At 41.4% G+C, this 27,735-nt stretch overlaps 5 protein-coding genes across 5 annotated transcripts; 3 read left to right on the top strand and 2 right to left on the bottom strand.

The window, feature by feature from the left end:
• The first annotated feature begins 87 nt into the window (after positions 1 to 87).
• LOC134202952 (transcription factor grauzone-like) lies at positions 88 to 2,776 on the top strand. The gene is made up of 3 exons (XM_062677952.1): positions 88 to 342; positions 425 to 1,819; positions 2,304 to 2,776. Exons 1-3 carry the CDS (start codon positions 223 to 225, stop codon positions 2,634 to 2,636), a joined length of 1,848 nt encoding a protein of 615 aa, XP_062533936.1. The 5' UTR covers positions 88 to 222; the 3' UTR covers positions 2,637 to 2,776.
• A 224-nt stretch (positions 2,777 to 3,000) lies between these two features.
• On the bottom strand, positions 3,001 to 5,185 carry LOC134202954 (zinc finger protein 431-like). The gene is given in 3 exon segments (XM_062677955.1): positions 3,001 to 4,261; positions 4,264 to 4,437; positions 4,935 to 5,185. Coding segments are annotated over 3 exon segments (1,440 nt in total). The 5' UTR covers positions 5,070 to 5,185; the 3' UTR covers positions 3,001 to 3,130.
• Positions 5,186 to 16,532: 11,347 nt separating this feature from the next.
• LOC134202958 (transcription factor grauzone-like) lies at positions 16,533 to 18,328 on the top strand. Its single transcript, XM_062677959.1, has 2 exons — positions 16,533 to 16,707; positions 16,768 to 18,328. The coding sequence occupies exons 1-2, from the start codon at positions 16,585 to 16,587 to the stop codon at positions 18,112 to 18,114; spliced, it is 1,470 nt and encodes a 489-aa protein (XP_062533943.1). The 5' UTR covers positions 16,533 to 16,584; the 3' UTR covers positions 18,115 to 18,328.
• Positions 18,324 to 19,998, bottom strand: LOC134202959 (zinc finger protein 728-like). The gene is made up of 2 exons (XM_062677960.1): positions 19,753 to 19,998; positions 18,324 to 19,692 (listed from the first exon to the last, which is right to left on the bottom strand). The coding sequence occupies exons 1-2, from the start codon at positions 19,879 to 19,881 to the stop codon at positions 18,376 to 18,378; spliced, it is 1,446 nt and encodes a 481-aa protein (XP_062533944.1). The 5' UTR covers positions 19,882 to 19,998; the 3' UTR covers positions 18,324 to 18,375.
• A 5,081-nt stretch (positions 19,999 to 25,079) lies between these two features.
• Positions 25,080 to 26,863, top strand: LOC134202960 (transcription factor grauzone-like). Its single transcript, XM_062677962.1, has 2 exons — positions 25,080 to 25,299; positions 25,354 to 26,863. The coding sequence occupies exons 1-2, from the start codon at positions 25,174 to 25,176 to the stop codon at positions 26,791 to 26,793; spliced, it is 1,566 nt and encodes a 521-aa protein (XP_062533946.1). The 5' UTR covers positions 25,080 to 25,173; the 3' UTR covers positions 26,794 to 26,863.
• Positions 26,864 to 27,735: the final 872 nt, after the last annotated feature.

Genomic DNA, 27,735 nt, shown 5'->3' with positions numbered 1-27,735 from the left:
CGATAGTAAACATTAACAGTGATGCCAAAGCTGTTGAATTTTCTCATAGGAAGGGGAAGGACGATACCGAAGGGCACAGAATTAGACAGCTGGGGCAAACAAAAAAGAAAAGCCAAACAATTAAACAAAAGAAAAATATGTTTGTTTTCCATTATCAGTCGTAAACTTGTCAAAGTGCTGCTGATTATTAGCATCGTTGGAAGAAAATACTCCGAAACGATTATGTCCACCGTGGAACCATGTCTAACGTGTTTCCGCAAGACGGACAATTATCTGCGCATCACGGACGACACCAATTCCGACGACGTGGAGCGGATCGTCACCACTCACTTTTGGTTTTCGGTGAGTACGGCTTCCTTCCTTGATTGTTGAGTTCTGGTTGTGATGGTCAGAAAAAATGATTCCATTATGATCCACTCCGCAGGAAACGGAATGTTCCAGCAGTGTGTTGTGCACCAGCTGCTGGGAGAAAATTGACGATTTTCATAAATTCTACTGCGAGGTGCGCCGGGTCCATTTGGATAATGAGGCCGACGATCCGTCGGCCGGATTGCAGATCAAGGTTGAACCGCTGGAAGGTGCAATTGTGGATACGGCAATCAAGCGAGAAGATGCTGCCGATTCGAAGAAAGTTGTCGATGCTGATGCTGAGGGGGAGGATGTGGATCGACTGGAAGCCAAAGCAACGGAACTTGATGAAATAAAAGACGAGGAAAGTGAATCGGAAAAAATCGTTGAGGTGCCAGTCAAGAAGAAGCGAGGGCGCAAACGGAAAAATCCGGAAGTTGTAACGGCGCCGAAGCCAAAGGTGGTAAAACCGGTGGAAGTTATTGTAGAGCCGGAAGAGGAACCCCAGACGGATGATGATTCCGATTGGGAACCACCGCGTGATGATGACTCCGATGATGAACTGTTGGTCAACATGAAACGAACGAAAGGGGAAAAGAAACCAAGGAAAAAGTACGCCAAACGAAAACCGAGGAAAGAGGACGTGGATCGGTCCATGATTGGAAAAACCAAGGCAACCATTGCCAAGGAGGATGAGTTCATCCGAAGATACTGTCCAATCTTTTGCGATAAATGCAACTTCAGCTCCGACACGTTCGGTGAGCTAAAATATCATACCACAACTGTGCACAACTGCAATCCGATGGTCGTTTGCTGCGATCACAAATTCTACAAGCGATCGTTCCTTTACCAGCATGCCCAATTTCATGAGGACCCGGACAAGTTTAAGTGCGACATTTGTTCCAAAACTTTCCACAGTGGCCTGGCACTGAGACTTCATCAGGACTATGCCCATGTGAAGGACGAGGAGAGAATCTACAAGTGCGATGTTTGCCAGGCAAGTTTCGCCAAAGCTTATCATCTAACGTCCCACCGCTTGAAGCACACCTCGATCGCGGAGAAGCGCTTCTACTGCGTCGAGTGCGATATCGCGTTCCGAACCAACCAATCCTACCGAACACATTTGCACTCGAAGCACGGGGCGGCAGCCAAGTATGTGTGTGACATCTGCGCACGCGGTTTTCGCCAGCGGTCCGATCTGCTAACGCACCAGCTGACGCACAGTGCCGAGGGGCTGGAGAAGCTCAAGATTCAGTGCGAGCGGTGCCACAAATGGATGAAGAACAAAAAGTCCATCTGGACGCACCGGAAGATCTGCCAGAGCACGGGGCCGATCGCGTGCGATATTTGCGGCAAGATGGCACCCAATCCGGCGCAGCTCAAGAGCCACAAGAAGTACATGCACCATGACCAGCGGGTGCACCAGTGCAGCTATTGTGAGAAGGCGTTCAAAAGGCCGATCGATTTGAAGGTAAGACATATGTTTGTGTCGTGTCGCAATGAATATTTTTGATTTTAAATCCAACTGAAATTCTAAAAAGCGCCATGAACTCACGAAATATTAAAAAAAATATTTATTGGTGCTTGCATTGTTAGATGGATTTTCAAGATTTTCACAATAATCGACTCGGAAGCACTCCACCAATTTGGTGAACAAATTGAAATTTGATAAATTACATTTAACTATTGAAAATTAGAATTATTATCAAGACCAGTGGAAATATTCGATTATTAAGGCGTAAGATAGGCAATTATTCCTTGAGCACGATCATCAACATTGGCACCGAAAGCAGCTGCGTTTGAATTGTAAGATTCAATTGCTTTCGTATCCCTATGAAAAAAGATTGTTCTCTGCAGTTCGAATATTAAAACCGATCGTATAAAGCAAGTCTACCGGATACAATTTCTCAATTGAGCACTTCTTCAAAATTATATGACTTCCTCCCTTTCTGCAGGAACACGAAACCATCCACACCGGTGAGGTGCTGTACACCTGCAATTTCTGCACGAAAACGTTCAACTCCAACTCCAATCTGTACTCGCACCGGCGGAAAATGCACCCGGTCGAGTACGCCGACTGGAAGCATGCGCTGCAAATGAAAAAGCAACCGGCGGACGTGCAAGCGACCACGACGGTCGCTGCAACGACTGTGGGAACAACCGCGGTTAGCGCTGCGACTGCAATCGCAATTCCAGAGCTACCTCCGTTCCTTCCGGGATTGATTCCCGGTGGTGTGCTACCGCTGATGTCGTCGCAACCGTCCGAGGACGGATCAGATTACTCCTGAGCAAGGGAAGGTTGCGACGATTTTCCCGGTAAGTACGAAGTAGTAAGTAAATAAGATTTGTGTGTTTCCTAATCCGAGTTGGTGACTGTACTGTACATAATAAAGTGAGCTCTGAAGTCACGTGTAGGTCGATATCAGGATTACCCTCTAAAGCAATCCAAAACTCCATTATGTTAGGACTTAGGAGATTTCACCGTAGGCAATAGCCACTATTGATTTACTTATGTTGTTTTGCCAGGAATGCTAATTACTGGCAGGGAGCTGTTTGAATCGGAAGCATCTAGTAAGGATTACCACTAGGAGATGGTTATTATTCGGTTACTACGATTTTTTATTCGATCTTCAATGATCTTATTGAAAAGCGATGTACTTTCAATTCAAGACCTAACCCATGGCCATGAGTTCTTTGGAAACTAGGAAATGGTTCCGATTGGACTGTAATTGCTTGTCAAAAGAAATCCACTACAAATAATGTTGCCGAACATTTGTATTCGTCATTCCATTTGCATATCTTCCTCTCGAATGCTTCCACCAAATTCGCCAGAAACCCTTTCCCCGTAACTACGTTTCGTTCCGTGGTCCTGCATCCACTCTCGCGGATGATCTCTCTTCCGGTGCGCGTACATGGTAGCGCTGGAGAAGAAACTTTTCGCACAATATTGGCACTCGTACAAAGGCACTCCCGTGTGGGCATTCGCCATATGCTCCTTCAGTGATTTCGCCCGCGAGTAACCTTTGCCGCACAGGTCACACAGATGTTCTTTTCTGTTCGCACTATGTCGCCTTTTCCTGTGAACCTTTAGTGCCAACAGATTGACCGATACGTGGTCGCACTCTTCGCACTTGTACTGGCCTTCGTATTGGTGCCTTACCACGTGCTTCTCCCACGAGGCCTGATTCTTCAACCACATGTGACAAACTTCGCACTGTTTCTTCATTTCTTCCGCCGTCAGTTCGTGTATTTTCTGATGCGCCACAAATAGTTGCCGTTTGTAGAACCCTTTCGAACAGACTTGGCAAATGTAATCGGTTGGCTCCCGATGGACGGCTTTCGTATGCCTCTGGAGTAAATTTCGTGTCCGAAATTGCCGTCCACAAACCTCACAGTTCCAAGGAATGTGCTCGGTTAAATGGCGCTTCAATAACCCTTCCTCGTTGAAACTTTCCGGGCATCGCTGGCACTTGAACAGCAATGGTTCTCCGTTTTCCGCGTGCTGTTCCCTCTTGTGACGCAGGTAACCATTCAAAAACTTGAACGTTCTGTTACATACCTCACACTTGAATGCCCCCGGATTCAGAACATGGTGGTACAGCAGAGAGCGCGTTTTGAACTGTCGATCGCAGCACTCGATGGATGCTTGATTGTGCTTCTTTATTCGGTGTCGGATGGCCGTGCAGAAACTGTAAAATTGCAAATCGCACTCATCGCACCTGTATTGCCGGTGCTCTCGAATGACTTCGTCTTGAGCTTCACGTGTTACTTTTGATATCTTTCGCGACTTTTTATGCTTTTCATGCTTATTTTCGGTAATCTGATTATCTTTATCATCTCGATTTCCTCCCAATAGTTGATCATCAAATATTTCAGTTTTAATTTTCACCTCATCAACTACGCCTATCTCATGTGGAGAGTCATGTGCTGTTCTTCCTCGATGTCAATTTCTTCCTGCTTGATTGTATATGTTGGCCGATGGAATGTCAGCTCTGCGTGAAGTTGTTTCACTTCTTGGTAGAACCGATGGAAACTATCCACTTTGCTCCAGCAAGCAACGCAGAAGATAGCATTTAGCAGGTCGTCTTCCTGGAATTAGTTGAAGTTCTATTTAAGTGTACTAACAAGGTTTTGATTGGATGCTCATGATTGTAATCTATCTATCAAAATGACATTGAGCAAGATTTAATTTTGGCATTGAACTGAAACTGGTTTGGAGAAAAATTAGATCAAATTATTCGTCAACTGCAGCACATTCAGATAACACTCAATAAAGATAGACAAGCTTTAATAATGAGCAATAAGACAAGGTAAGGAGACGGATGTGCATCTAAGCCTCAGCGCTACCCAAAGCTCTGAGAATATTAAACCGAGGTAACAGTACCCCGGTTAGAAATGTAATGCAAGAAAGGACGAGAGCTTAAGGCCCCTTGGCCCACGTAACGTAACGTCTTTTCAACTCTGCGTGCAGACGGCGTTAAAAAGACGCAGGTGTGCATCGGTCCTAACACATAATTACGATTAAAACATTAAAATTAATTGTTAATCTAAATTTTAGTATAAATCGATTTCTATTTTGCACTTACCTGGAACCAAAAATGCTGGCAAACGACACTGATAATTGTTGATCTAGATTCTTGCCCACAGTCGGGCATTTCGTAGGAAGTTTTACTATCTTGGCAGCAGATGAAGCATGTTTTATAATTTAAATCTGAGGCCATGTTTCTTATGCGTTTTCAGGATACACTAAACAATGTTAAAATCAAATAAAAATGCATTCAATTAATTATAAAATATAGTTGGCAAAAATGTTATGGACGGTGCACAACGAATATTGCGTTGCGGCAACTGCAGCGTTGCACGTTGCATACGATGCATTGCTGTGACAAAACATTCATGGCGAAATGTTTCATCCATTAGGGTGGTCATGCGGTGCAGAATCAATCGACATTCATTAAATCAAGCTCTATAGACTAACGCAAAATGAACTCCCTCAAGAAATTATGACATTTGAGCGGGTCGCATAATGAACGCAAAATGAACTTTTGTTCGAGAAGACGACCCGCTCAAATGTCAAAATCCATCAGGTGAGTGAATTTGATGAACTCCTGCACAGGTCTATAGACTTATGCAGGGGTTCATCGAATTCACTCACCCGAAGGATTTTGACATTTGAGCGGGTCGTCTTCTCGAACAAAAGTTCATTTTGCGTTCATTATGCGACCCGCTCAAACTTCATAATTTCTTGGGGGAGTTCATTTTGCGTTATGTCGAATTCGTTTTTAAAAAGTTCCAACCTAGGTTGGAACCAGTTCCAACCTAAGTGCTGTCAAAGTGTTTTTTTATTCGCTCAGGTTGGAACTAGGTTCGCACTAGTTCCAACCCCAAAGCTGTCGGGTTCGCACTGTGTTGTTTCCAGGTATCTGGCAACCCCAATCCTACCCACTACGTTTGACAATAGCCAACATCTTTGAGTTTCCCATTGTTCTATTGAAATTGGGTTTCCCACTGACAATTCTGTTTTGTAAACAAACCACTATTCCGAAGTGATTTTTTCCAAATAGACGTAATTATTTTTCATCATTTTTTAAGAACTTGTGCCAAAGTATGAATGCGAGGTGCTATTTCAAAAAGAATATTGACGCCTTTAATAAATTTTCATATTTCAATCGGCACCAAGCGCTCTACTTCGCCTAAATATCACGATATTCAAAATTAATTTTCAATGGCAGGTTCCAACGATTATGATTACGCCTTCGTATTAAATTAATCGATGATTTTGATGCTGGCATCAGAAACATGGCCGCTTCGCAGACCCCTGGTTGTTTCACGGTTTCGCACCGGGTTCACCAATACAAGTGTACTTCAACTGTCAAAACCACGTGGGTGGGTGGGACTGGTTGGAATTAACAAGCAGAAGGGAGAAACGAAGCTGTCTGTTTATTAAAATGAAATGCGCGTTGAAAATCTTTTTTTTTCGGGAATTTTTTTGTTATTGTAGTTTTAAATGAAATTAATCTGGTACTGTTGACTAGATTCATTTTTTTTAATAATTGTTAGGGAATTATTTTAGGTCGGTGGATGGAATTATGTAGTTTGGAAATTCCTCTTGAAACCCGTTCGCAAAATCCGCTAAGAATTGTCAGAAAAATATATTTGAGGAATACCGAATAGAATTATTTCTTATGCAGCAATTACTTCAGAAATTCTTTTTTTTTTAATTCTTCCAAAAACTCTTTCGTGCGTTTCAGAATTTTCTTCGGGAATCATGAAAGAAATTACTGCCAGAAATTCTTTCAGTAATTATTTCTTGAATTGTTGGCGATATCTTTCAGCCATTCCTCCATATTTTTTCCAAGGTATCCTTTCAGGATGAATTCCTTTGGGAATTCTTCTAGGAAGATCTTTGAAGACTGATCCTGGATTTTTTCTGGAAGTTGCTCCAGGAATTAATTTGAAAATTCCTACAATATAATTCCTTCAGGAAATCCTTCTGAAATACAGGAACTAACTCGAAGTTTCCTACAGGAATTGCTCAGCAAGGTTCGTACATAAATTCCCCCGGAAGTACCTTGAGAAATTCCTCCGGGAGATTCTTGAAAATTAAAAATGCACGGGGCCCAAAATCTGGTAGAAAATTTTCCTGAGGTTTGAAGCTACCTTTATCAGGAGAGGTAACGAGGAAAAAAAATTAGCGAATCCTGGAGAATTTTTATTACATGCTTCTGAGTGTTCTCCGAAAACTTTAGCAAAAATAGATGAATTTTTGTAGAATGGAAAATCTCTTTGACATGAATTCTATACGGAATTCTTGGTATAAAAAAGTGCACGGGATTATTGAATATAATTGAATAGGGGAACTGTTCCGATCTCCATCTCACTGAACATATAATCATCTCATCGGGAAACAAAGAAATACAGCACCAATTTCGTCGCCTTTTTTGTCAACATCAACAAAAAAAATCGCGAAAAAATAAGCAATCATATGTTTCAAATCAAAACAAAAACGATGCTACGCACACCAACATATCTAATGACAGATGGAACTGAAAATGTTTTTTTATTCAGGGTTCGGGTTGGCACTGACCCAGGTTTAAAAACGAATTCGACATTAGTCTATAGAGATATATCTGGAATAAGGAGGAATGTCACAAGAGAGGATTCTCTTCATCGACTTCCCCTTCTTTTAAAAGTGACAAGCAGCTGATTGCTTTTTGGTTTATCCCAATGAAAATAAATACACTTGCATTTGGTCTTCTTCCTCACCTTCTATCTATTCTCATTGGGTTTATCCAAAAGATATTGCCTGATTTTCTTAAAATTGCGCACAGCGAACCTTTCATGAAAGGTACCGCCGTGCTTTCTGCACCCAGTTTACTTGATTCTTATGGGCAGGCTACTGTCATGCTATTGTTTAGCCCATCGCCAAATCGTAGCCAGGATGTCCCGGGCACAAATTTTTTTTCATACTACTTTTCAATGATGACAGCGATCTATGTCTATTGATGATGATGACACCGCGCTTGTCACAGGGTCGCTTATGGGTGAATAGCATTGCGGTGTATCGTTTGGCGCGGCCGTACCTTTCGACAAAAGATATTATGCATCTCGAGAAAATATAGAATACTGCGCCGTCCTGCTGGCTGCTTCTCAGGTAATCGCAACAGTCACTAAACACGACAGAGCCAATAAAAATCTTACCCACCGTATGCACTTGTCATGATAAACACTCTCCATGTACTCAGTGACTCCGGTTGCCTCTCACTAATACAATCGAGTACTGCTGTCATTTGGTGAAAAGCACGTGGTTTTGTTTTGAGAGGGAAAATTTACCCTATCTTTTAACCCGGCGGCTATCCTGACGTCTACCTTCGCAGTCGAGCCTGCGAGAGTAAGACCGCCGCGAAAGTCTAGAACAAGATAAGCGCGACAATATTTTAGTTACTATAGATAAAGATTGTCACTTCGGTTCCCTTTGTTCTGCTGTCCGGAACATGTTGGGTACCAAGCTGTCAAATCGTATGGATTTTCCTTCTTCGACATTTAGCTCCACTATCCTCGCAAAGCAAAAGATGTTCCGGACAGCGACGACAGCGACAATCTTTATCTAGTAACTAAAATATCTTTTCCTTCGACAGTCATTCGCTGCGTGAAGTTTTGTTCAAGTACCCATTTGGGAACATTACAAACGCCGCGCAGTGTATCATATCCAGAAAATCTGACAATATTTTACAGTAGACGTTCGATAACTGCAAGTCATTTAACTGCAATGCTTTTTAACTGCAACTCGATAGTTGCAACAGTTTTGCAGTTATCGGACCGCTAAACTTCAAACTGGTGTTAAACTCAATGACAGCTGCATTGCGCTGCACATTTAGATGCACTTTTATTGCATCTGACGTCGATTGACAATTAACCGTTTGACATCTAGAATGCATTGCAGTTATCGAACGGCATACGTTTACTGAAAAGTAAACATTTTGCAGTTATCGAATGGCTACAGTAGCTATATCACCAGTCTGAACGTAGTCTAACTATCAAATCGTATGTATTTTTCCTTCATTGACATTTAGATCCCCTATCCTCGCCAGCAAAAGATGTTCCGGACAGCGACAATGTTTATCTTGTAATTAAAATATCTTTTGTTTATCCCCTCAGAACGATATATCGATATATCCAATTTGGATTCTGTGATGCTTGTCCTTAACACCAGGGATAAGGGAAACGGCAGCTCTTGGCTCTTCAAATTTCTACCTATAGCTTATAAGCAATAATAAGGGCATCTTTAATAATGTTAGACCACGTTCAGACTGGTGATTGGAAACTCGGTTCGTGGAACTGCAAATCTCTCAACTTCATCGGGAGCACACGCATACTCGCCAATGTGCTCAAGGACCGTGGATTCGGCATCATAGCGCTGCAGGAGGTTTGTTGGAAGGGATCAATGGTGCGAACGTTTAGAGGTTATCATACCATCTATAGTATACCAGAGCTGCGGCAACACACACGAGCTGGGAACAGCTTTCATAGTGATGGGCGATATGCAAAGGCGCGTGATCGGGTGGTGGCCGAAAGAATGGTGGTGAAAGAATGTGCAGGTTGAGGATCAAAACCCGGTTCTTCAACTTCAACATAATCAACGTCCATAGCCCGCACTCCGGAAACACTGATGATGATAAGGACGCATTCTATGCGCAGCTGGAACGTGAGTACGACAGCTGCCCAAGCACGACGTCAAAATCATCATAGAATATTTGAACGCTCAGGTTGGCCAAGAGGAGGAGTACATTCAAAGTTAATTGCCTATATGCCGGGTATTAAGCCACCCGGTGTGGAAATTAATTACTATGTCTGAAACTTGATTATGCACATGTACAACATGTGATAGATTTAGTTCGGAAAAGGTATTGGAGGGTAACCGCCCCTTCGGTGGGGTTTGATCCCACGACCCCAGTTCGCATGACAGGTGCTTTCCCTACTAAGCTACGAAGGACCTCCGTCGTCCACCGCAGCTTAGCGGGTACTGATGAAACCAAATTCCCAGCACCAGGTACCAGCCGATCTCTCGCAAGTGTGTAGGAGCCGGACAATACTAAATACTCATCCTACTTGGTTGACATGTGTACAAAAATACATTTGAGAGAGTTAGTTCTGAAAATGTATTGCGTGCGGTAAGACGCGCGGCTACAAAGCAAGACCATGCTGAGGGTGGCTGGGTTCGATTCCCGGTGCCGGTCTAGGCAATTTTCGGATTGGAAATTGTCTCGACTTCCCTGGACATAAAAGTATCATCGTGTTAGCCTCATGATATACGAATGCAAAAATGGTAACTTGGCTTAGAAACCTCGCAGTTAATAACTGTGGAAGTGCTTAATGAACACTAAGCTGCGAGGCGGCTCTGTCCCAGTGTGGGGATGTAATGCCAATAAGAAGAAGAAGAAGAAGAAGTACCCGCTAAGCTGCGGTGGACGACGGAGGTCCTTCGTAGCTTAGTAGGGAAAGCACCTGTCATGCGAACTGGGGTCGTGGGATCAAACCCCACCGAAGGGGCGGTTACCCTCCAATACCTTTTCCGAACTAAATCTATCACATGTTGTACATATGCATAATCAAGTTTCAGACATAGTAATCAAGAGGAGGAGTTTAGACCGACTATTGGGAAGTTCAGCTCTCACCGGCTGGCAGCGCGGGAGGTCGCGCTGCAGGAAGGTACCCGGCAGAACGTGGAACGTTATAGACGGAAGCGGAGACAGCAGACTCGCCTTTTTCAGGAGAAGAAACACCGCCTTGAAGAAGCGGAGTGCGAGGAGATGGAACAGCTGTGCCGTTTTCAAGAAACACGCAAGTTCTACCAGAAACTCAACGCATTCCGCAAAGGCTTCGTGCCGCGAGCCGAAATGTGCCGGGATGAAGATGGGAGCATCTTGACTGACGAACGTGTGGTGATCGAAAGGTGGAGGCAGCACTACGAGGAACATTTGAATGGCGATGAGAGTACAGGCAGTGAAAGTCAAGGCAGCGGAAGAGATGACTACGTCAGTTCAGCCGATGGAAGCCAACCAGTCCCCACCTTAAGGGAAGTTAAGAATCCAACAGCTAAAGACCAATGAAGCAGCTGGTAAAGATGGTATCGGAGCTGAGCTTATCAAGATGGGCCCGGAAAAGCTAGCCACTTGCCTGCACAAATTGATAGTCAGAATCTGGGAAACTGAGCAGCTACCCCGGAGGAATGCAAGGAAGGGGTTATATGCCGCATCTACAAGAAAGGCGACAAGCTGGAGCATCCTTAATGCCGCCTACAAAGTGATATCCCAGATCATCTTCCGTCGTCTGTCACCATTAGTGAATCAGTTCGGGGGAAGTTATTAAGCCGGCTTCGTTGACGGCCGCTCGACAACGGCATAGATATTTACTGTACGACAAATCCTTCAAGAATGCCGTGAATACCAGGTCCCAACGCACCATCTGTTCGTTGATTTCAAGGCGGTATACGACAGTATAGACCGCGTAGAGCTATGGAAAATTATGGACGAGAACAGCTTCCCTGGGAAGCTTACCAGACTGATTAAAGCAACGGTGGATGGTGTGCAAAACTGTGTAAAGATTTCGGGCGAACACTCCAGTTCGTTTGAATCACGCCGGGGACTAATACAAGGTGATGGACTTTCGTGCCTGTTGTTCAACATTGCGCTAGAAAGTGTCATGCGGAGAGCCGGGTGTAACAGCCGGGGTACGATTTTCAACAGATCCAGTCAATTTATTTGTTTCGCGGATGACATGAACATTGTCAGCCGAACATTTGCAAAGGTGGCAGAACTGTACACTCACCTGAAACGTGAAGCAACAAAAGTTGGACTGGTGGTGAATGCGTCAAAGACAAAGTACATGGTTGTGGGCGGAACCGAGCGCGACAGGGCCCTCCTGGGAAGCAATGTTACGATAGACGGGGATACCTTCGAGGTGGTCGAGGAATTCGTCTGCACGTAAAAAAATAACCTTATCCAGTATTTTGCGCTCGGTAATGGCGGCGTGAGTTACCCAACTAACAATTTTGGTGCTAAAAGCTTCAACTTCTAGCCTTTGGCTGTATAATATTTAAATAAAAGCAGCCAATGCTGAATAAAAGAAAAGCCTCTGCAAATAATCCCTTAAACTTCAACTCGACTATTACCCAAATATCTATCAGCTAGTCAGTGTGCCGAATATATTTCATCTTTTATCGTTTATGCAGCTTTCATATAGTCATAAAACAGCTCTATCTGAATTAGCAACAAAGCTTATCGGTTAAGAGCTCATGTATGTAACTGAGTTGCTTGTTAGCAACTTCCCATATTACGGTGAGTAGCATTTACAATGAAAACGTTTTCGCTGTTGTTATAGCACTAACAATATAGCGTAATGGAGCTATAAATGAACTAGCGAAGCTTTTAGGCAACTTCTGTATCTTTGAAGATTACACAACGTTTAAGTAAACCTTATACTGCTTCTTTTAATAGCTTATCAGTATGAAACGTCAAAACCGCAATGTTTACATTTGATTTTTGTTGCCGAAGCTGTGTATGAGCTATTGATTTCTGTAATGCAGCTACAAATGTATTCACCTGCTCTTATAGCAACTGACAAAACGCTGTCATTAATGCCAGCAGTAGCGTAAGAAAACAAGCCATTTAGAAGCGATATTTCTGTTGACGGCTACTGTTAAACGATTAGCAGCAGAGTAGCATCTATACAGATCGAGAAAATGTTGCCTAAAAACAATTTCAGCGATTGATGGTGCATAAAAGTTAGCCAACAGAACATGCTGATAGACGTTTGAATAATGGTTGAAATAATGCTGAAAGCATAATTTTTAAGCTTATGTGCTGAAAGCAGCATGTAGGCCTCTTTCTAACGTTTATACAGCATGAATCTGAAAATAGCATTAGAAAAACAACCTATAGGGTATGCGAAGAAGCACATCCATAATTTTCTTTGTTATTTACATATGTCAAAGTGACGGTGATGACAGAGCAGCGGCCATTGAATCAGGAGATCAGGAGTTCAAATCTAGGTAGCAACAAAATTGATATTAGAGTTTTCACAAAAAAAAAACATTAAATAAACTCCGAAATTTACTTTCCTCTCAAATAATATTTAATCAAATTGAATTCAGTGGCTGTATAAAACTTATTTAACAGATTCAAAAAATCTGAACAAGCGCCATTGAAGCGAATTATATTACTAAATGGTTTAGTAAAGATTGTGAAAAAATTGTGTAACATGCTGTAAAGTAGTTGTGCAGGCACGTCAAAAACAGCTGAATAGATTCGCCAGATTTGCTGGTAAAAGCATTGAATAAAAGTTCTTGATCATATGTATAGCACACATATTCAGCTTGAAGCCGTATAGACGAGTTGAAATAACATTTACATTGACATTAAATGTTAGTTGGGTTACCCTTAGTTTGACATTCAAGAGGTAGAAAACATTGGAACTCATCTAGTTTGCCATGATGAAATAAAATTTGTTGAGAAAATAAACAAACGTCAACAATCGTATGTAATGGAAGTAAAACCATAGATATAATTATCATTAAACTTAGTGTCTTAATAATGCTATTTATGTGCCTTTTGAAATTTTTTAGGAGATCCACAGTTGAAGGCAATGAGTTAATATTATTCCAACATATTCCGACCAGAAAATATCATCTATATTTGAACAAGAGAAGGTCTGATTTAAAAACGCCCCTATTTCCGACCAAGTTTATGAAAGGTTTTTACACCACTATAAATGTACGTAGAAATGTACCAGAAAACGTTGAATGCGGCTTAGTAAAAAACGGTACGGATGAGAACATAAATGCACCAACAATCTCAAATTTTTATTCTTCCTTCTTCTGAATTACACTTTCAAAAAACCAGAAAATTGAAAACGAAACATTAATATGTAGTATCAGTCCAATTTATAAAAGATGTGTATATGATTGATTCTTTTATAATTTTTAGAAAATGGTATTTGAATGCCAATGTTGTTTGTTTCAGCTCGTTTGTATTGAGTGAAACTATCAAAGTTTTATAATTTTTTTTGAGATGCTGCATGGAAAGATAGATTATTAATAAAGTGACAAGCTCAAGCTCAAGAATGTGTTAGTAGGTTGGTAGGACTACGGGTTCTTGAAAGCTGAATTGCATTTTTCCAGTCTTTATCTACAGATGGAAACGTTCTAAGGCTAATTTTAAATTTTGTTTGAGATTTCACGTTTTCAGAAGACTGCAAGCCTGGTGGGAAGTTATTTCGTTCGCTGTGTTCGTGTGAAGTTGCTCAACAAACGGGGTCAGAATGAATGTATCAATCCCCAACAGTTCCACATAAAATCGAAAGACCTAAGTCAGAGCAGGAATGTTGGCTGTGGTTGCGAAGAATATATATGTATGTATAGTAATCCATCAGGGCTATCAGCATAATTGACTTGATCCACACGTATTAATTATTCATTTTCCTTGATTTTTTTTAATGTGTTGTGGTCCTCACATTCCTAGAAAATAAAATTATTAGGAAAAATTGAACTGAAAAAATAACAAAATTCTTATAGAACGTATGTGACGTTTGCTTGTTGTTGGGAATCCCGATGAGGCCAATATTTTTAATTAAAGCGAAGCCTACATGTCATTAAGTGCCTGCTTTGGCTAAAAAGTATTAGAAATGTTAATAACAAACAACATTAATTTTTGTTACGTGTACCTCGGATCCTTGCTAACGGCTGATAACAATGTTAGTCGTGAAATACGAAGGCGCATCATCTGTGGAAGTCGGGCCTACTACGGGCTCCAGAAGAAACTGCGGTGAAAAAAAATTCGCCACCGCACCAAATGTGTCATGTACAAGACGCTAATAAGACCGGTTGTCCTCTACAGACAAGAAACATGGACAATGCTGGAGGAGGACTTGCAAGCACTCGGAGTATTCGAGAGACGGATGCTTAGGACCATCTTTGGCGGTGTGCAAGAAGACGGTGTGTGGCGGTGAAGAATGAACCACGAGCTCGCCCAACTCTACGGCGAACCCAGTATCCAGAAGGTAGCTAAAGCCGGAAGGGTACGATGGGCAAGACATGTTGCAAGAATGCCGGACAGCAACCCTGCAAAGGTGGTGTTCGCTTCCGATCCGGCAGGTACGAGACGGCGTGGAGCGCAACGAGCGAGATGGGCAGACCAGGTGCAAAACGACTTGTTGATTCAGTGTTATCTGTTTAGATGTAAACTAAATAAATGAAATGAATCGTATTAAATTAATATTTTCACTTCTATGAACATGCTATCATGCAAACATAAAAATGACTTCAACGCCGTTAAAGCGACGAATCACCCCCAATTTTGTGACCAAATAATCTCGGGATTTTCCCAATCAATCAACTAACGTCAGTCATCAGTCGATTTTAGAGATCGAAAACCAAAAATGCAACACATGAGCGTCGCGAATACAAATTTATTGTCGACCAGTGTAATCGAAAAAATCTCCATGAGAAAGCATGCGAAGAAGTTTTTAAATAGGGGGAATGACGGCTTTGGCAGGTTTTGTTCTATTATTGTCAGGGGGTTTTTTTATGACTGATTATGCTCAAATTTGGCCTAAACATTCTTTGGATATTGCGCTTGCGCATAAATCCCAAAATTTTATTCCCATCTTTGGGTTTCCGCGCCGAGCACTCAGCCAGGGGGAGAAGGTGGAGCACTGAATCCCTACCCCAACATGTGCGACATCTGGATTTGGTTCTAAACTGTAAACAACAGTGTTAATTCTCTACCACTTTTTTGTTATGGCGAGACAATTTTTATGCACACTTTTGTTTTCGATATTTTATCAAAATTAAACACTCAATCATGCAGCAATATAACGATGTAGTATGCTTGAGATGCCTGCTTGATTATAGGAACTCGAAAAATATTTGCAGTAACTTATAACGCTTCCGAAGCGTTTCCGTATGAAAACAAACCCTATCCCGTCTCTGCGCGTGCAAGAGAAAGAAGATAAACGTCAGATAGCCTTATAGTACGGTGTTGGACTGTTTATTAAGTGTAATATTACAAAATTAAATTTAGAATAGAAATATTGTGTTTATAGTAGAAAAGAAGTCTAACCCTACCTAGGGGGAATGACGGCTTTGGCAGGTTTTGTTCTATTATTGGCAGGTGGTTTTTTATGACTGATTATACTCAAATTTGGCCCAAACATGCTTTGCATATCAAAGAATATTGTGGCCAAATTTCTTAAAATTCGGTCGACAAAAACCCCCCTGCCAATAATAGAACAAAACCTGCCAAAGCCGTCTGTTCCCCTACACGGAGAAACACGTTTACTCATTAATGGGTACTTTTTCTTTGCTATCTCTTTCCCTCTGCTGAAAAATTTACCCATTTTGAGAGAATAAGTGGATCTACTCATTTAAATGAGTAAATCCACTTATTCTCCCAAAATGGGTAAATTTTTCAGCAGAGAGAACGAGATAGCAGACAAAAAGTACCCATTAATGAGTAAACGATTTTTACCGGGTAGTTAATTAAATTGCTTTTAGAATTTTTGAGAAGAAATTTAAAAAGTTCTTCGTATGCTTTCCCGTGGAGATTTTTTCTGTTTCTTCTTCTTCTTCATGCAACATGAAAGCGCCGCAGATGTAGCATATCTTTTGTTTGTTTCATACACCGTAATTGGAGTCACTTTGTAATTCTGTTTAGAAATTCTTGGACTATTATTTAGATCATGGATAATTCAAGTTGTTTTATGTGTGGCCAAAATACAGAAGAATTTCAAATAACATCTGGCACTGAAGTAAATTATAATCAGAATATTTATTACATTATTTGCCAACATTTCTGGTTCGAGGTAAGTCAGATTTATAAGTCCCAGCGGCTTCAAAATTACCTAGAATATGTTGCATTTCAGGAAGCCGAATTGCAGGCCGCACTAATCTGTAAAATATGCTGGCTAAAGGTGGATCAATTCCATTGTTTCTATCAACATGTAAAGCATCATCGTGAGAGTTTGTTGGAAGCAATATCAAACTCGATTTTCATCAAACAGGAAGAAGTCGAGATAGACGAAGAACTGCTAAAAGAGCAAAACCACATTGACTTGGCACCGAAGGTAGAGGATCTACAAGATCGGTTGCATTGTGAAACCGATACTGCTGCCATCATTGATGAACGTAATCAGCTGCAGCCTAAGTCAAATTCGCTTATTCACAAAGCCAAGAAAAAACCTAAAGTCAAGAGAAATCCCAAGTCGATCACTCATCTGAGCGTAACGCCGGAGCAACAAGCGGAGGACGAGTTTATCAAACAGCACAGACCTTACGTATGCGAGGAGTGCAATGAGGAATTTAATAGTTATTGTGCTATCCGTCGCCATACAATAGATGCTCACGATAAGCGGTACATTATGTGCTGCGAACATCAATACCGGACGCGATCCATGCTATATCAGCACGTCCAGAACATATTCAATCCAGAGGCAATCAAGTGTGAAATTTGTAGCAGAACGTTCAAATTTCAAAGTGGGTACATCCGTCACAAAGAGGAAATTCATCCAGAACAGCACCAGTTGATATTTAAGTGCCGGTATTGCTCCAAAAGCTTTCCAAAACAAAAGCTGCTGAAGCGCCATTTGGCTGAACATGAAACGCTTGAAAAGCAGAAAGCCAAATGCGATATCTGCGGTAAGTGCTTTCGAACGCAAGTTATTTTGAAGAACCACATTAGAGCTGTCCATCAGGTATCGAGAGATTTTATCTGTGAAATCTGCTCGAGAGGGTTCTTCCGTCGGGCAATGCTGATGATGCATCGGAAACTACACGACCTTACCGACGAGCAAATGAAGAAACAGTGCCCGGTGTGCAACAAGTGGTTGAAGAACCACCGATACTGGTTGACGCACGTGAGGCGCCACAAAGACGAAGGGGACTACAAATGTGAGCAGTGCGGGCATGTGTCGATCAATTTGATGGCTCTCAAGGCGCATATCAGGTACAAACATGCACCGGATAAGAAGCGACATGTGTGTGAGCTGTGCGGCAAGGAGTACTCGCGGGCAACGACATTGAAAGAACACGTGGCCAATGCCCACACGGGAGAGCCATTGTACAAGTGCCAGTTTTGCGAGCGGAAATTCTTCTCGAACGCCACTATGCACTCGCACCGGAAGAAGGACCATCCGCAGGAATGGTTGCAGGATAAGATGGCCAAGTACGCCAGGAAGGAGGATACAGGCGAAGGTGATAGCGTAACGGAATAGAGGCGTTTATGTTTTTCAAATTTCCATCGATTATGGAGAAAAAGTGATCAATTAACAAAACTAACTAATTACAAATGAAGTGCACGCTATTTTTTAAATAGTTTTTAGAATTTGCACTGATAGGGCAGGATGATTGTCCATTATCCCTTGGACAGAATGTAAAGAATATATCAATGAAATGTCATCAACATCAAATAAAAAAATTAATATAAAATATCTGGTTTCTATTCGACTAATTCTACAAACAGACACGAATCAAGGCTACGAAACGTCGTTGGAGCTGTCGCCCTTCTCATTTGCATCTTCCTCTTTGCTGGCGTACTTTGTCATGTGATCTTTCAGCCATTCTTTCGGGTGATCTTTTTTCCGATGTGCGTACATTGTGGCACTGGAGAAGAACTTTTTCAAGCAGTACTGACACTGGTACAGATGCTCTCCGGTGTGAGCATTTGCCACATGTTCCTTCAAAGTCGCTGCCCGGGAGTACTCCTTGCCACAGATATCGCATGGATACTTCTTGTTGTTCGGTCCATGTTGGCGTACCTTGTGAACCCTCAGAGACATCGAGTTCACCGAAACGTGATCGCAAATGTCACAAATTTGCGCCCCCTCAGTTTTATGTCGTTTTACATGTTTCTCCCAGCAGATATGGTTCTTCAGCCATTTGTTGCAAATTGGACATTGCTCGCGCATCTCTTCTGCTGTCAAATCATGGGTCACTCGGTGTTCCAGATACATCGACTGCCGAGAAAATCCTTTAGAGCAAATATCGCAAATGAATTCTTTCTGCTCAACATGGAAATCTTTGATGTGTCGTCGCAGACCATATTTATTCGCGAACTCTTTTCCACAAACCTCGCACTTTGTTGGATCATGCTCGACCATATGGCGCCGCAACATCCCTTCGTGAGCGAAGCTTTGCGGACAATAAAGGCACTTGAATAATAATTCCTTCTCGTCTTTGTGAAATTGTTTCATATGGCGATGAAAGCCATGCAGCAGTTTGAAATTTTTACCACAGAACTCACACCTAAATGCTCCTGGATTCAGCGCGTGTTGGTACAGCATTAACCTAGTTTTGTATTGCCTATCGCAGCACATGAGATATGTTTGCTCGTGAACGTTTATCCGATGCCGCAGCGCTAGGCAAAAGTCACTAAACTCCAAGTCACATACTTCACAGTCGTAGCTTAAATGCTGCATGATTACATTATCCTGGGCCTGTCGCTCCTCGTTTGACAACTTTTTACGGTATTTTGCCTGTTTCCAAGTTCGTCGCTGCTCTTGCGTAGGTTCCTCGTTATTTATATCCTCAGGATTTGTGCCCATAGAAAGTTCTTCGTTTACATCCAGTTCCATGGAGGACATCTCAAACCTTCCTTCACTTGTTGTCACTTCATCATAACTTTGGTGGCCTTGGTCCTCCTCAATTATGATTTCTTCTTGCTTGATGCAAACGGGTGTTAGCTGAAGTTTCAGCTTTGAGTGATTGTCTTTCACTTCCTGATAGAACTTGTGGAATTCATTCACTTTCTCCCAACAGGGTATGCACACCAAAGCATTGTGTAGCTCGTCATTCTAGAAATTAGCAAACATGAAAGATCCATTTTTATTAAATTTGAATGCATCATCGATTACCTTGAACCAAAAATGTTGGCAGATGATTGATTTCATATCCTGCTTCAAATCCACTTCCGTAAAATTTGAATCACTGTGTTTTTGGCAACATATATAACATGTTTGCTCACTATTTAAATTCGACTCCATGACGCAGCTCGAACTTGAAGTTGTTCCGATTCCAATTTATTCGGATTTTTTTTTATTTTGCGATTTTTGTCAACAAAAAGCTGTCAGCCAGGCTGCTAGCTGATGTTGCGATGTTGGATGTTATTCACCTGCATCACTGGGGAACTCCTGCAACCCAACACTACATTGCATTGCAACCATTGCAACATCCTAGATTGCAACGATTGCAACGGCTTGTGACCGCTGCAACATATGTTGCCACTACACTGAACAAAATCTCCTATACAGTTTTTATGATTTTTTACCTATGATGCCAGGGGACTGATGATGTGTAACAAGTTTCTTCGGAATTTTCTACTGAGTCTTTAATTAAAATGTGGATTTTTTTAATTTCTTTAACGAAGATTTTAATATTAAAGTTTACGGCGGAAACTCTGAGAAAGGTTCATTCAAGAACAATTTTTATTTCTTGTCGACATTCGTAAGAATTGTCTTTGGAAATTAATTAGGGCAATTTTTTTGTGACAATTAAAATTGTGGAAGTTCAGTTCAATTTCTATTCTTTTTTCCTCATAATTCCTTATAATTTTGAGGGAGAAATTCCTCATAATTTTCATCATAAATCGTCCTTTTATACGGAAAATCCTTCTAAGTTTTCACTGAAAACTCTTTCAAAAATCCACGGGAAATTCAAAGAGTTTCCTAAAATCTGTCCTCATTCTTGATGGGTATTCAGAGAAATGGAGAAATGTCATATGAAAATGTCGAAAAGATCACATGAATTCAGAAGAAATCTATTTAAAAAAAATCTGGATCTAGCTCAATGATTGAATAGATCAAATCAAGTCATAGGAGAATTCAGTCTATTTTTGCCGTTCAAAAAAAATTAGATCAGCCATTGCGTTCCGATGTAATGATCGAAATACCTTTTGAAAGACACGTTTAAAAAGGTCACCGCCACGAAAAATTTAAACGAATGCTACCCTCGGGTTTTTTTTTTTAAACAGCTCACAACTCGAAGTTAAATGCGTTTGACGTTCAAAATGTTGTCAACCAGCTAGTGTAAATATAGGGGACAGTGGTCGGTTGACGGCACCCTTTTGTTTTTGGTCCATAACTTTCGTCCAATTGCACAATATGGCGATATTTGCATACCAATGGAAGTCAATAAGTCAATAAATAAATATTATCAATAAATTCCGAATTGATGAGATCCGGACTAACGAAATGTCGGATTAGTGAGGTCTGGATAAGCGAGGGGACTGTAGGTGGTTGTTGATTTTAAAAATTATTAGTTTTGCTAACAACTTGGCTTATAGTCTGAAATTAGGCAATAAACTGCCCGCCTAGAAAAAAACCATTTCGTTTAATGTACTGATTATAAACTCATTTTAATACACACCGTTAACATTCACGTTGGTGTTCAGTTAACTTAAGACCATAATTGCTTTTCAGTTTTGGATTATGAATTACATCATTTGCACACCAATACATATTGTTAAAATTCAGAATAGTAAGTAGAATAGTAGATGAATAATAGTAGATGAATAATGGTATATACTCCGTCTATCAAAAGATGTTGATACTTTTCATTCCGTGCACCGTATGTTTTGTTTGAAAAAAAAAATAGCCCGTGTAAAAAGTAGAAAAGTGTGTTTGTAATTGTAATTGAGATTCCAACCGGATGAGGTTGGTTGATCTGCACTTATTTTCCTCTTGCTTATTATTCGTTGCTTGTTTTTTCAAGGCTAGCTGGCAGGGTCTGACCCCAACCAACCCGAGGACCATTCCGTCTAAATTTTCGGTGGACCATGGTGCACAAAATTGCTTACTGTCCCTCGCTGGCACTGGTTAAAAAAATACAAGCGCTCAACCAGCGAACGCTTTCCAGTTTGGTGCTGCAGCGACGCATTGAATTTGCCTGCGTCGCTGGAGCACTTACTGGAAAGGGTCGCCAGTGACCAGCGACGTTTGAGTCGAGCGATGTTGGTGAGACAAGTTCATACATGTTCTTGATTTCGTCTGCATCGACAATACACAGGAAACATTTCAGCTGTCTTCCAACAGGACGGAAATACACTATTAGAAAGGGAGAGCTGGAAGATTCGATGAAATGGATCTAGAAGGCAGGAAATGTTCGCTTTTAGGAAAACCGACGGAACACCGTCAGGTCCGGATTTGTACGACGTTTTTAGCCGCGTGGCTGCTCTCGCTATGGCATCATGTACTTACATCGACAGCGTTTAGCGTTTTATTCGTTAAGGGTACATTACCCGCTGCGCATTGACAAACACGCTAGCAAACTTGGCCGAGAATAGGTTACAGATTGTTTGTTGAGTTGATGCCATGACTCCATTGTAGACCATGGATGATGGAAGACCTACTTCCTTACGCTGCTCGTTTACGTAGTTCCAAAAGGATTTCGGATGGGATTTAAGCTGTTGCTGTATCCTCCGCTGGTAACGTTTAAAATAGAAACGACTTAACCGTGTGTATTCGTGGTTCAGCCTAGCATAATGGTGTTTCAAGGGAAGAGTGCGGAATCTTGTAAACCTTTTCAGGACGGCCTTTTTTGTCCTTTCCAACGAACGAATTTGTCATCCTCGGAACCCTAGAGTCGGTATGGGCAATCTTCTTTGGAACATGTCTGTCAATGACATATGCCAAGACATGAGAAAAAGTTTGTGCAGCGATATTTGCATCGGCCGGGTCGAGGATTCTCTGCCAATCCAAGTTAGACAGCACTTCGGCAATACTGCAATAATTCGCCTTGCGAAAAACATGACACAGCCGTTGAAGTACCAACATAGTCGCGGACGTCGTCATTCTCAACTCCAATTACTAGAGATGGATGGTGAGGGGCAGCCTTGACCAAAGGAACAGGTGCAGTGGAAATAAATGGAGCGGTGTAACGACCGCCGACGAAGCACAGATCCAGCAAGCGATTATTCTCATTCACGATGCAATCAACTTGAGATAAAGTTGCAGTACTGTAATTATCCAGCAACCTGAGAGCTCTCGGGTGAAACGAGGAATGCTCCTGATCAGGGCGTAGGAAACCGTTGTGAGTTGGAACCCACGCGACTCCTGCAAGGTTGAAGTTGCCCAGAACGATGATTTAATCGTTGGGAGACGCTATTTCCGACGCAAAGAAGACTGATCGGCAGTGCGTGTCGATGAGTTCCATGTCTCGAGTTCGGTCTGGAGGAATATACACCGCACAAACAAATAGTTTACGGCCTCCGAGCTGAATAGATACCTAAATCTGCTCCACGGTGTTGAAAGAATCGTCTTCGATTTGATGCCTTCAGTCTAGAACTTACAGCGATTATGATGCCACCTCCTGTCGATTTCCTGCTGTTATTCGAGTTTCGATCACATCGAAAAATCTCGTACGCAGTTCCAAAAATATAGCTCGAAATTGTGTGAGAGTCTAGAGTGTTTAAATAAGTGTTGATACTTTTTAATCCGGAAAATTCCGAATTAGCGAAATCCGGACTAACGAGTCGTCGAACTAGCGAGGTCCGGTTAAGCGGAGGGATACTGTACTGCCGCTAACAGCAATTCAAGCACATCTGTATATGAAGGCCCATATACAGATGTGCTCGACTTGCGGTCTGCGGCAGTGTAGATATATGTATAGATAATCGTTAATAAACAGGATTTGAAAATAATCTGTAAGTATACCCAAGTAACCATGAAGCTATATATGCTTGTAAAAAACACAGCCCTAAATGTTGACTTGAAGTGAAAAAGGGCAATTATAAGATCGAATTAATGGCTCATTACTTTGACATGTTGAAATAAAGCATCAGTAATGCATCGCGGCATTTGTAATGCTGATTTAGAGTATCGTTGTCTGACAGTTGATGAATAAATGCAACTTCGCATCGTTAAAACTGATCTAATGCAATTAGCATTTAGCATGCCGATTTGTGATTGATATATGTGCAATATTGTAATGCTTGGTGTTACTTGGGTATATATAAATAAGTATGTATTACATTGTAAGAAATTGAAAATTAAAATCTAAAGCAATAATTAAGGCTCAAATTACCGTCATCCAGTCATTGACGAGAAAGATAACCACGTGCTCGTACCACCCCCAGTAATAAAACCACCCACCGAGGAGAAAAAGCAGTCTCCAGCTGGATGGGGGAGGTATTTTCGTTTCAAACCTTCATCACCCAATAGCGAAGACATGATTATATCCGGTGGATGCTTCATTTGGTTGTATATCGCTTTAGTTTAAAAAAAAAACTGCCTTTTGAAATATTTTTTTCCCAAAAAGGGAAATCGACGATTTACTCTCACGCTCTCTAATATATAAGAGAGCGTGAGAGTAAATTAAAACTAAAGCGAAATACAACCAAATGAAGCATCCACCGGATATAGTTATGTCTTGGCTATTGGATGATGCAGTTTGGAATCAAAAATACTTCCCCCATCCAGCTGACTATAAATGAGACTTATTGTTCGAATCTTCTAAAGTGGATGATATCTCAACATTATGTTGTTATTCTTCTTCTTCTTATTGGCATTACATCCCCACACTGGGACAGAACCGCCTCACAGCTTAGTGTTCATTAAGCACTTCCACAGTTATTAACTGCGAGGTTTCTAAGCTAGGTTTCCATTTTTGCATTGGTATATCATGACGCTAACACGATGATACTTTTATGCCCAGGGAAGTTGAGACCTGTTGAGACAATTTCCAATCCGAAAATTGCCAAGACCGGCACCGGGAATCGAACCCAGCCACCATCAGCATGGTATTGCTTTGTAGCCGCGCGTCTTACCGCACGGCTAAGGAGGGCTCCTATTATGTTGTATAATATGTGAAAAATTTTGTTCGAGAAAATGACTAATTTTTTATAGTAACATAACTTAACCGCTCTTTTCACATATTGTAAATTGGTGAAATACCATTTATCGTATGTATCCGCTATCTTTGATTCAACCATCTACTTTTTATTTTTCCGACGACTAAAACACGCACTGTACTTATTTGCTACTGCAAAACTCAATAAAGTAGTCAATAAGTCTTCAAATATTTTGAAAAGTCTTCAAAATGTCTTCACAGAGATTCAAATGTCTTTAAATTAAAGACATGTCTTCAAATCTGGCATCTCTGACTGCGACCTGATTGTGATGCAACGAACGCAACAATTTTTCTTGTTGCACGTGCTGCAAGATGCAGTTTGTTTGTTTCACGATTTACCGTTACAGTTTCCACTCAACATCAGTCAACATCAGTAGTTAACAAATTTGGACGAGTGCCTTCGGTCTGTGTGGGATTTATAAACCAAAACAATGAACAATAATTATAAATGCTTTACATGCGCCCAAAAATCCGAAAAATTCTTCCAAATCGTGAACGATGAAGAAGAATCGAAACCCAACATTCGCATGGTCATGTGCAAGCATTTCTGGTTTCAGGTAAGTTGAATTCAGTTTTTGATTTTATTGTTTCTCACTTTGTTTACATTGCAGGAGGACGACCTACAAAGTGCCGTCATCTGCGAATTCTGTTGGGAGAAAGTCGATCAGTTCCATCAGTTTTACCAAGAAGTGAAGACATTGCATGAAGATCTGCTGGACTCAAGACCGCTTTCCGTATATCTCAAACAGGAGGACAATGGTTGCGAGGCGAATTCGCTATTTGACAACTGCTTGGATGCAACGTTGGAAGCGAACGAAACTTCCGACATAGTTGAGTGTGAGCCGGATATTGAGGATGATTCCGATCAGAAGCCATCAATGGGTGACACCGATATTGATATTGATGAAAAACCACTCATAGTTATGGCCGAAGACGATGAAGATGTTCGTTATGAAATTCGAAAACTGCGCAACGGGTCGAAACGGATTGCATCGGAAAAAGGATCTAAAGCTAAGCCGTCGAAGCCGAAAAAAATTTACCGGAAGCGAAAGAAGTTATCACCGGAACAGCAAAAAGAGGAGGACGACTTCATCAAACAGCACAGATCTTATGTCTGCGAGCATTGCTATGAAGAGTTTGATGATTTCCAAGCCATCATTCGCCACACGGTTCAGGTTCATGATCAGCCGTACATCGTATGCTGTGACCTTAAATATAGAACTCGGGCAGCTCTTCTTCTGCACGTGCAGCATTTACTCAATCCGCAAACCATCAAATGTGAGATTTGCAACCGATCGTTCAAGTCTCAGAGTAGCGTCAACCGCCACAAAGAGGAAGTTCATCCCGAAGAGCATCAACTGATATTCAAATGCGAGCGATGTCCGAAAAGCTTTCCCAAGCAAAAATTGCTGCAGCGGCATATAGACCAGCATGAAACACTGGAAAAGGAGAAAGCCAAATGCCCCACCTGTGGCAAGTGCTTCAAAACGAAGGTTCATCTCAGGAGGCACATCCTGGCGGTTCACGAAAAGAGCTTCGAATTTATTTGTGAGGTTTGTTCGAAAGGCTTCCTAAAGCATTCGGAACTTAAGGCGCACCAGGTGTATCACGAGCTGACGGCCGAGCAGCAGAAGAAGCAGTGCCCCATTTGCAACAAATGGATGAAAAACCTCCGATACTGGAGGAAACATATGGGCCGACACCGGGGCGAGGGAGAGTACAAATGCGAACATTGCGATCACGTGTCGATCAATTTACTATCGCTGAAGTTGCACGTCGAGCGGAAGCACAACCCGAAGTGTAAAAAGTACGTTTGCGAACTGTGCAACAAGGAGTATTCGCGGCCTGTCACGCTGAGGGAACACATCGCTAATGCCCACACGGGGGAACCGTTGTACCAGTGTCAGTTTTGCGAGAAGAAGTTCTTCTCGAATGCCACCATGTACGCGCACAGGAAGAAGGACCACCCGCAGGAGTGGCTGAAGGATCACAAGGCCAAGTTTGCCAGTACGGAGCAAAACGAAGAAGGAGGGGATGGTAGTTCGAAATAGTGGTAACGTTTTTTTTTCTATGTTGATTTGATGTAGCAATAATAATAATAAAAATCAAATGAAAATAATAGCTGGCATAAATTAGTTTTTGAAGAAACTACAGGGTGACATTATTATTATTGTTATTTACAGCTCGACTATATTTGCATAGCCGTGCCCTTTGCGAAATTAAGAGATTTTAATGAAAAACCCGTGTTAATCCTCATATGTACAGTGAATGGAACCCTTTTTGCACCTCTGAAAGGTTATGTGTACCCAGTGTATATTACAATTTCTATGCATATGACCTTATCAGCTTCAATTGAATAACAAATAGGGGAATTGTTCTATTTTCCATCTTACTGAACATATATTCATCTCATCGCAAAACAGAGAAATACAGCACCAATCTTGTCGCTTCTTTTTGTTCACATGCGTGCTCACTGTTAAAAAAATCACAAAAATAAAAAAACAAATCAATTTGTTTTTATTGCTTTGTTTTTGATTGGATGGAAATGGGAGCTATGAGATGCAGTGCCGAACCGGTTTCCTACTTAACTGAGATTTTTATGCTAGAAAAAAAAAGTTTGAAGTTGGGAACAGTATCAGTGTGGAAGCTGATATCTCTCCACTCCACAGCTTCCACACTTGTATTTTCCCTCCCTTCATACGGGAGCTTGAAGAAGGGAGGTCGTGAGATTCACGAATATTGCTTTCTGCTTGCTTTCAAATCGACTTCTATAAAACATACTTCATGCCTGCCGTATCCTAACTATCAAATCTATACTTCCGCCGCTAATTATATCATGAACATGTAGGTCTAAGTTTGGAAGATGATATTAACATTTCCATATCATTGTATATAGTTTAACTACACGTAGAAGTAATACACGCAAATCATTAATAGTGACATTATTTTGCCAATGTTGTGAACAAAATATGTCTAATGCTTTATGTTCGTAT

The sequence above is a fragment of the Armigeres subalbatus genome, unplaced genomic scaffold (genome assembly GCF_024139115.2).
Source record: "Armigeres subalbatus isolate Guangzhou_Male unplaced genomic scaffold, GZ_Asu_2 Contig1541, whole genome shotgun sequence".
NCBI lineage: Eukaryota > Metazoa > Arthropoda > Insecta > Diptera > Culicidae > Armigeres > Armigeres subalbatus.
The sequence above is the reverse complement of the archived record's forward strand: the minus strand, read 5'-3'. Positions and strand labels throughout refer to the sequence as shown.

Coding starts and splice junctions, on each gene's coding strand:
- LOC134202958 (XM_062677959.1), top strand. CDS start 16,585: ATGGATAATTCAAGTTGTTTTATGTGTGGCCAAAATACAGAAGAATTT. Junction 16,708..16,767: donor GCCAACATTTCTGGTTCGAG/GTAAGTCAGATT, acceptor GTTGCATTTCAG/GAAGCCGAATTGCAGGCCGC.
- LOC134202959 (XM_062677960.1), bottom strand. CDS start 19,881: ATGGAGTCGAATTTAAATAGTGAGCAAACATGTTATATATGTTGCCAA. Junction 19,693..19,752: donor GCCAACATTTTTGGTTCAAG/GTAATCGATGAT, acceptor GCTAATTTCTAG/AATGACGAGCTACACAATGC.
- LOC134202960 (XM_062677962.1), top strand. CDS start 25,174: ATGAACAATAATTATAAATGCTTTACATGCGCCCAAAAATCCGAAAAA. Junction 25,300..25,353: donor GCAAGCATTTCTGGTTTCAG/GTAAGTTGAATT, acceptor TTTACATTGCAG/GAGGACGACCTACAAAGTGC.
- LOC134202952 (XM_062677952.1), top strand. CDS start 223: ATGTCCACCGTGGAACCATGTCTAACGTGTTTCCGCAAGACGGACAAT. Junction 343..424: donor CCACTCACTTTTGGTTTTCG/GTGAGTACGGCT, acceptor TCCACTCCGCAG/GAAACGGAATGTTCCAGCAG. Junction 1,820..2,303: donor AAAGGCCGATCGATTTGAAG/GTAAGACATATG, acceptor CCCTTTCTGCAG/GAACACGAAACCATCCACAC.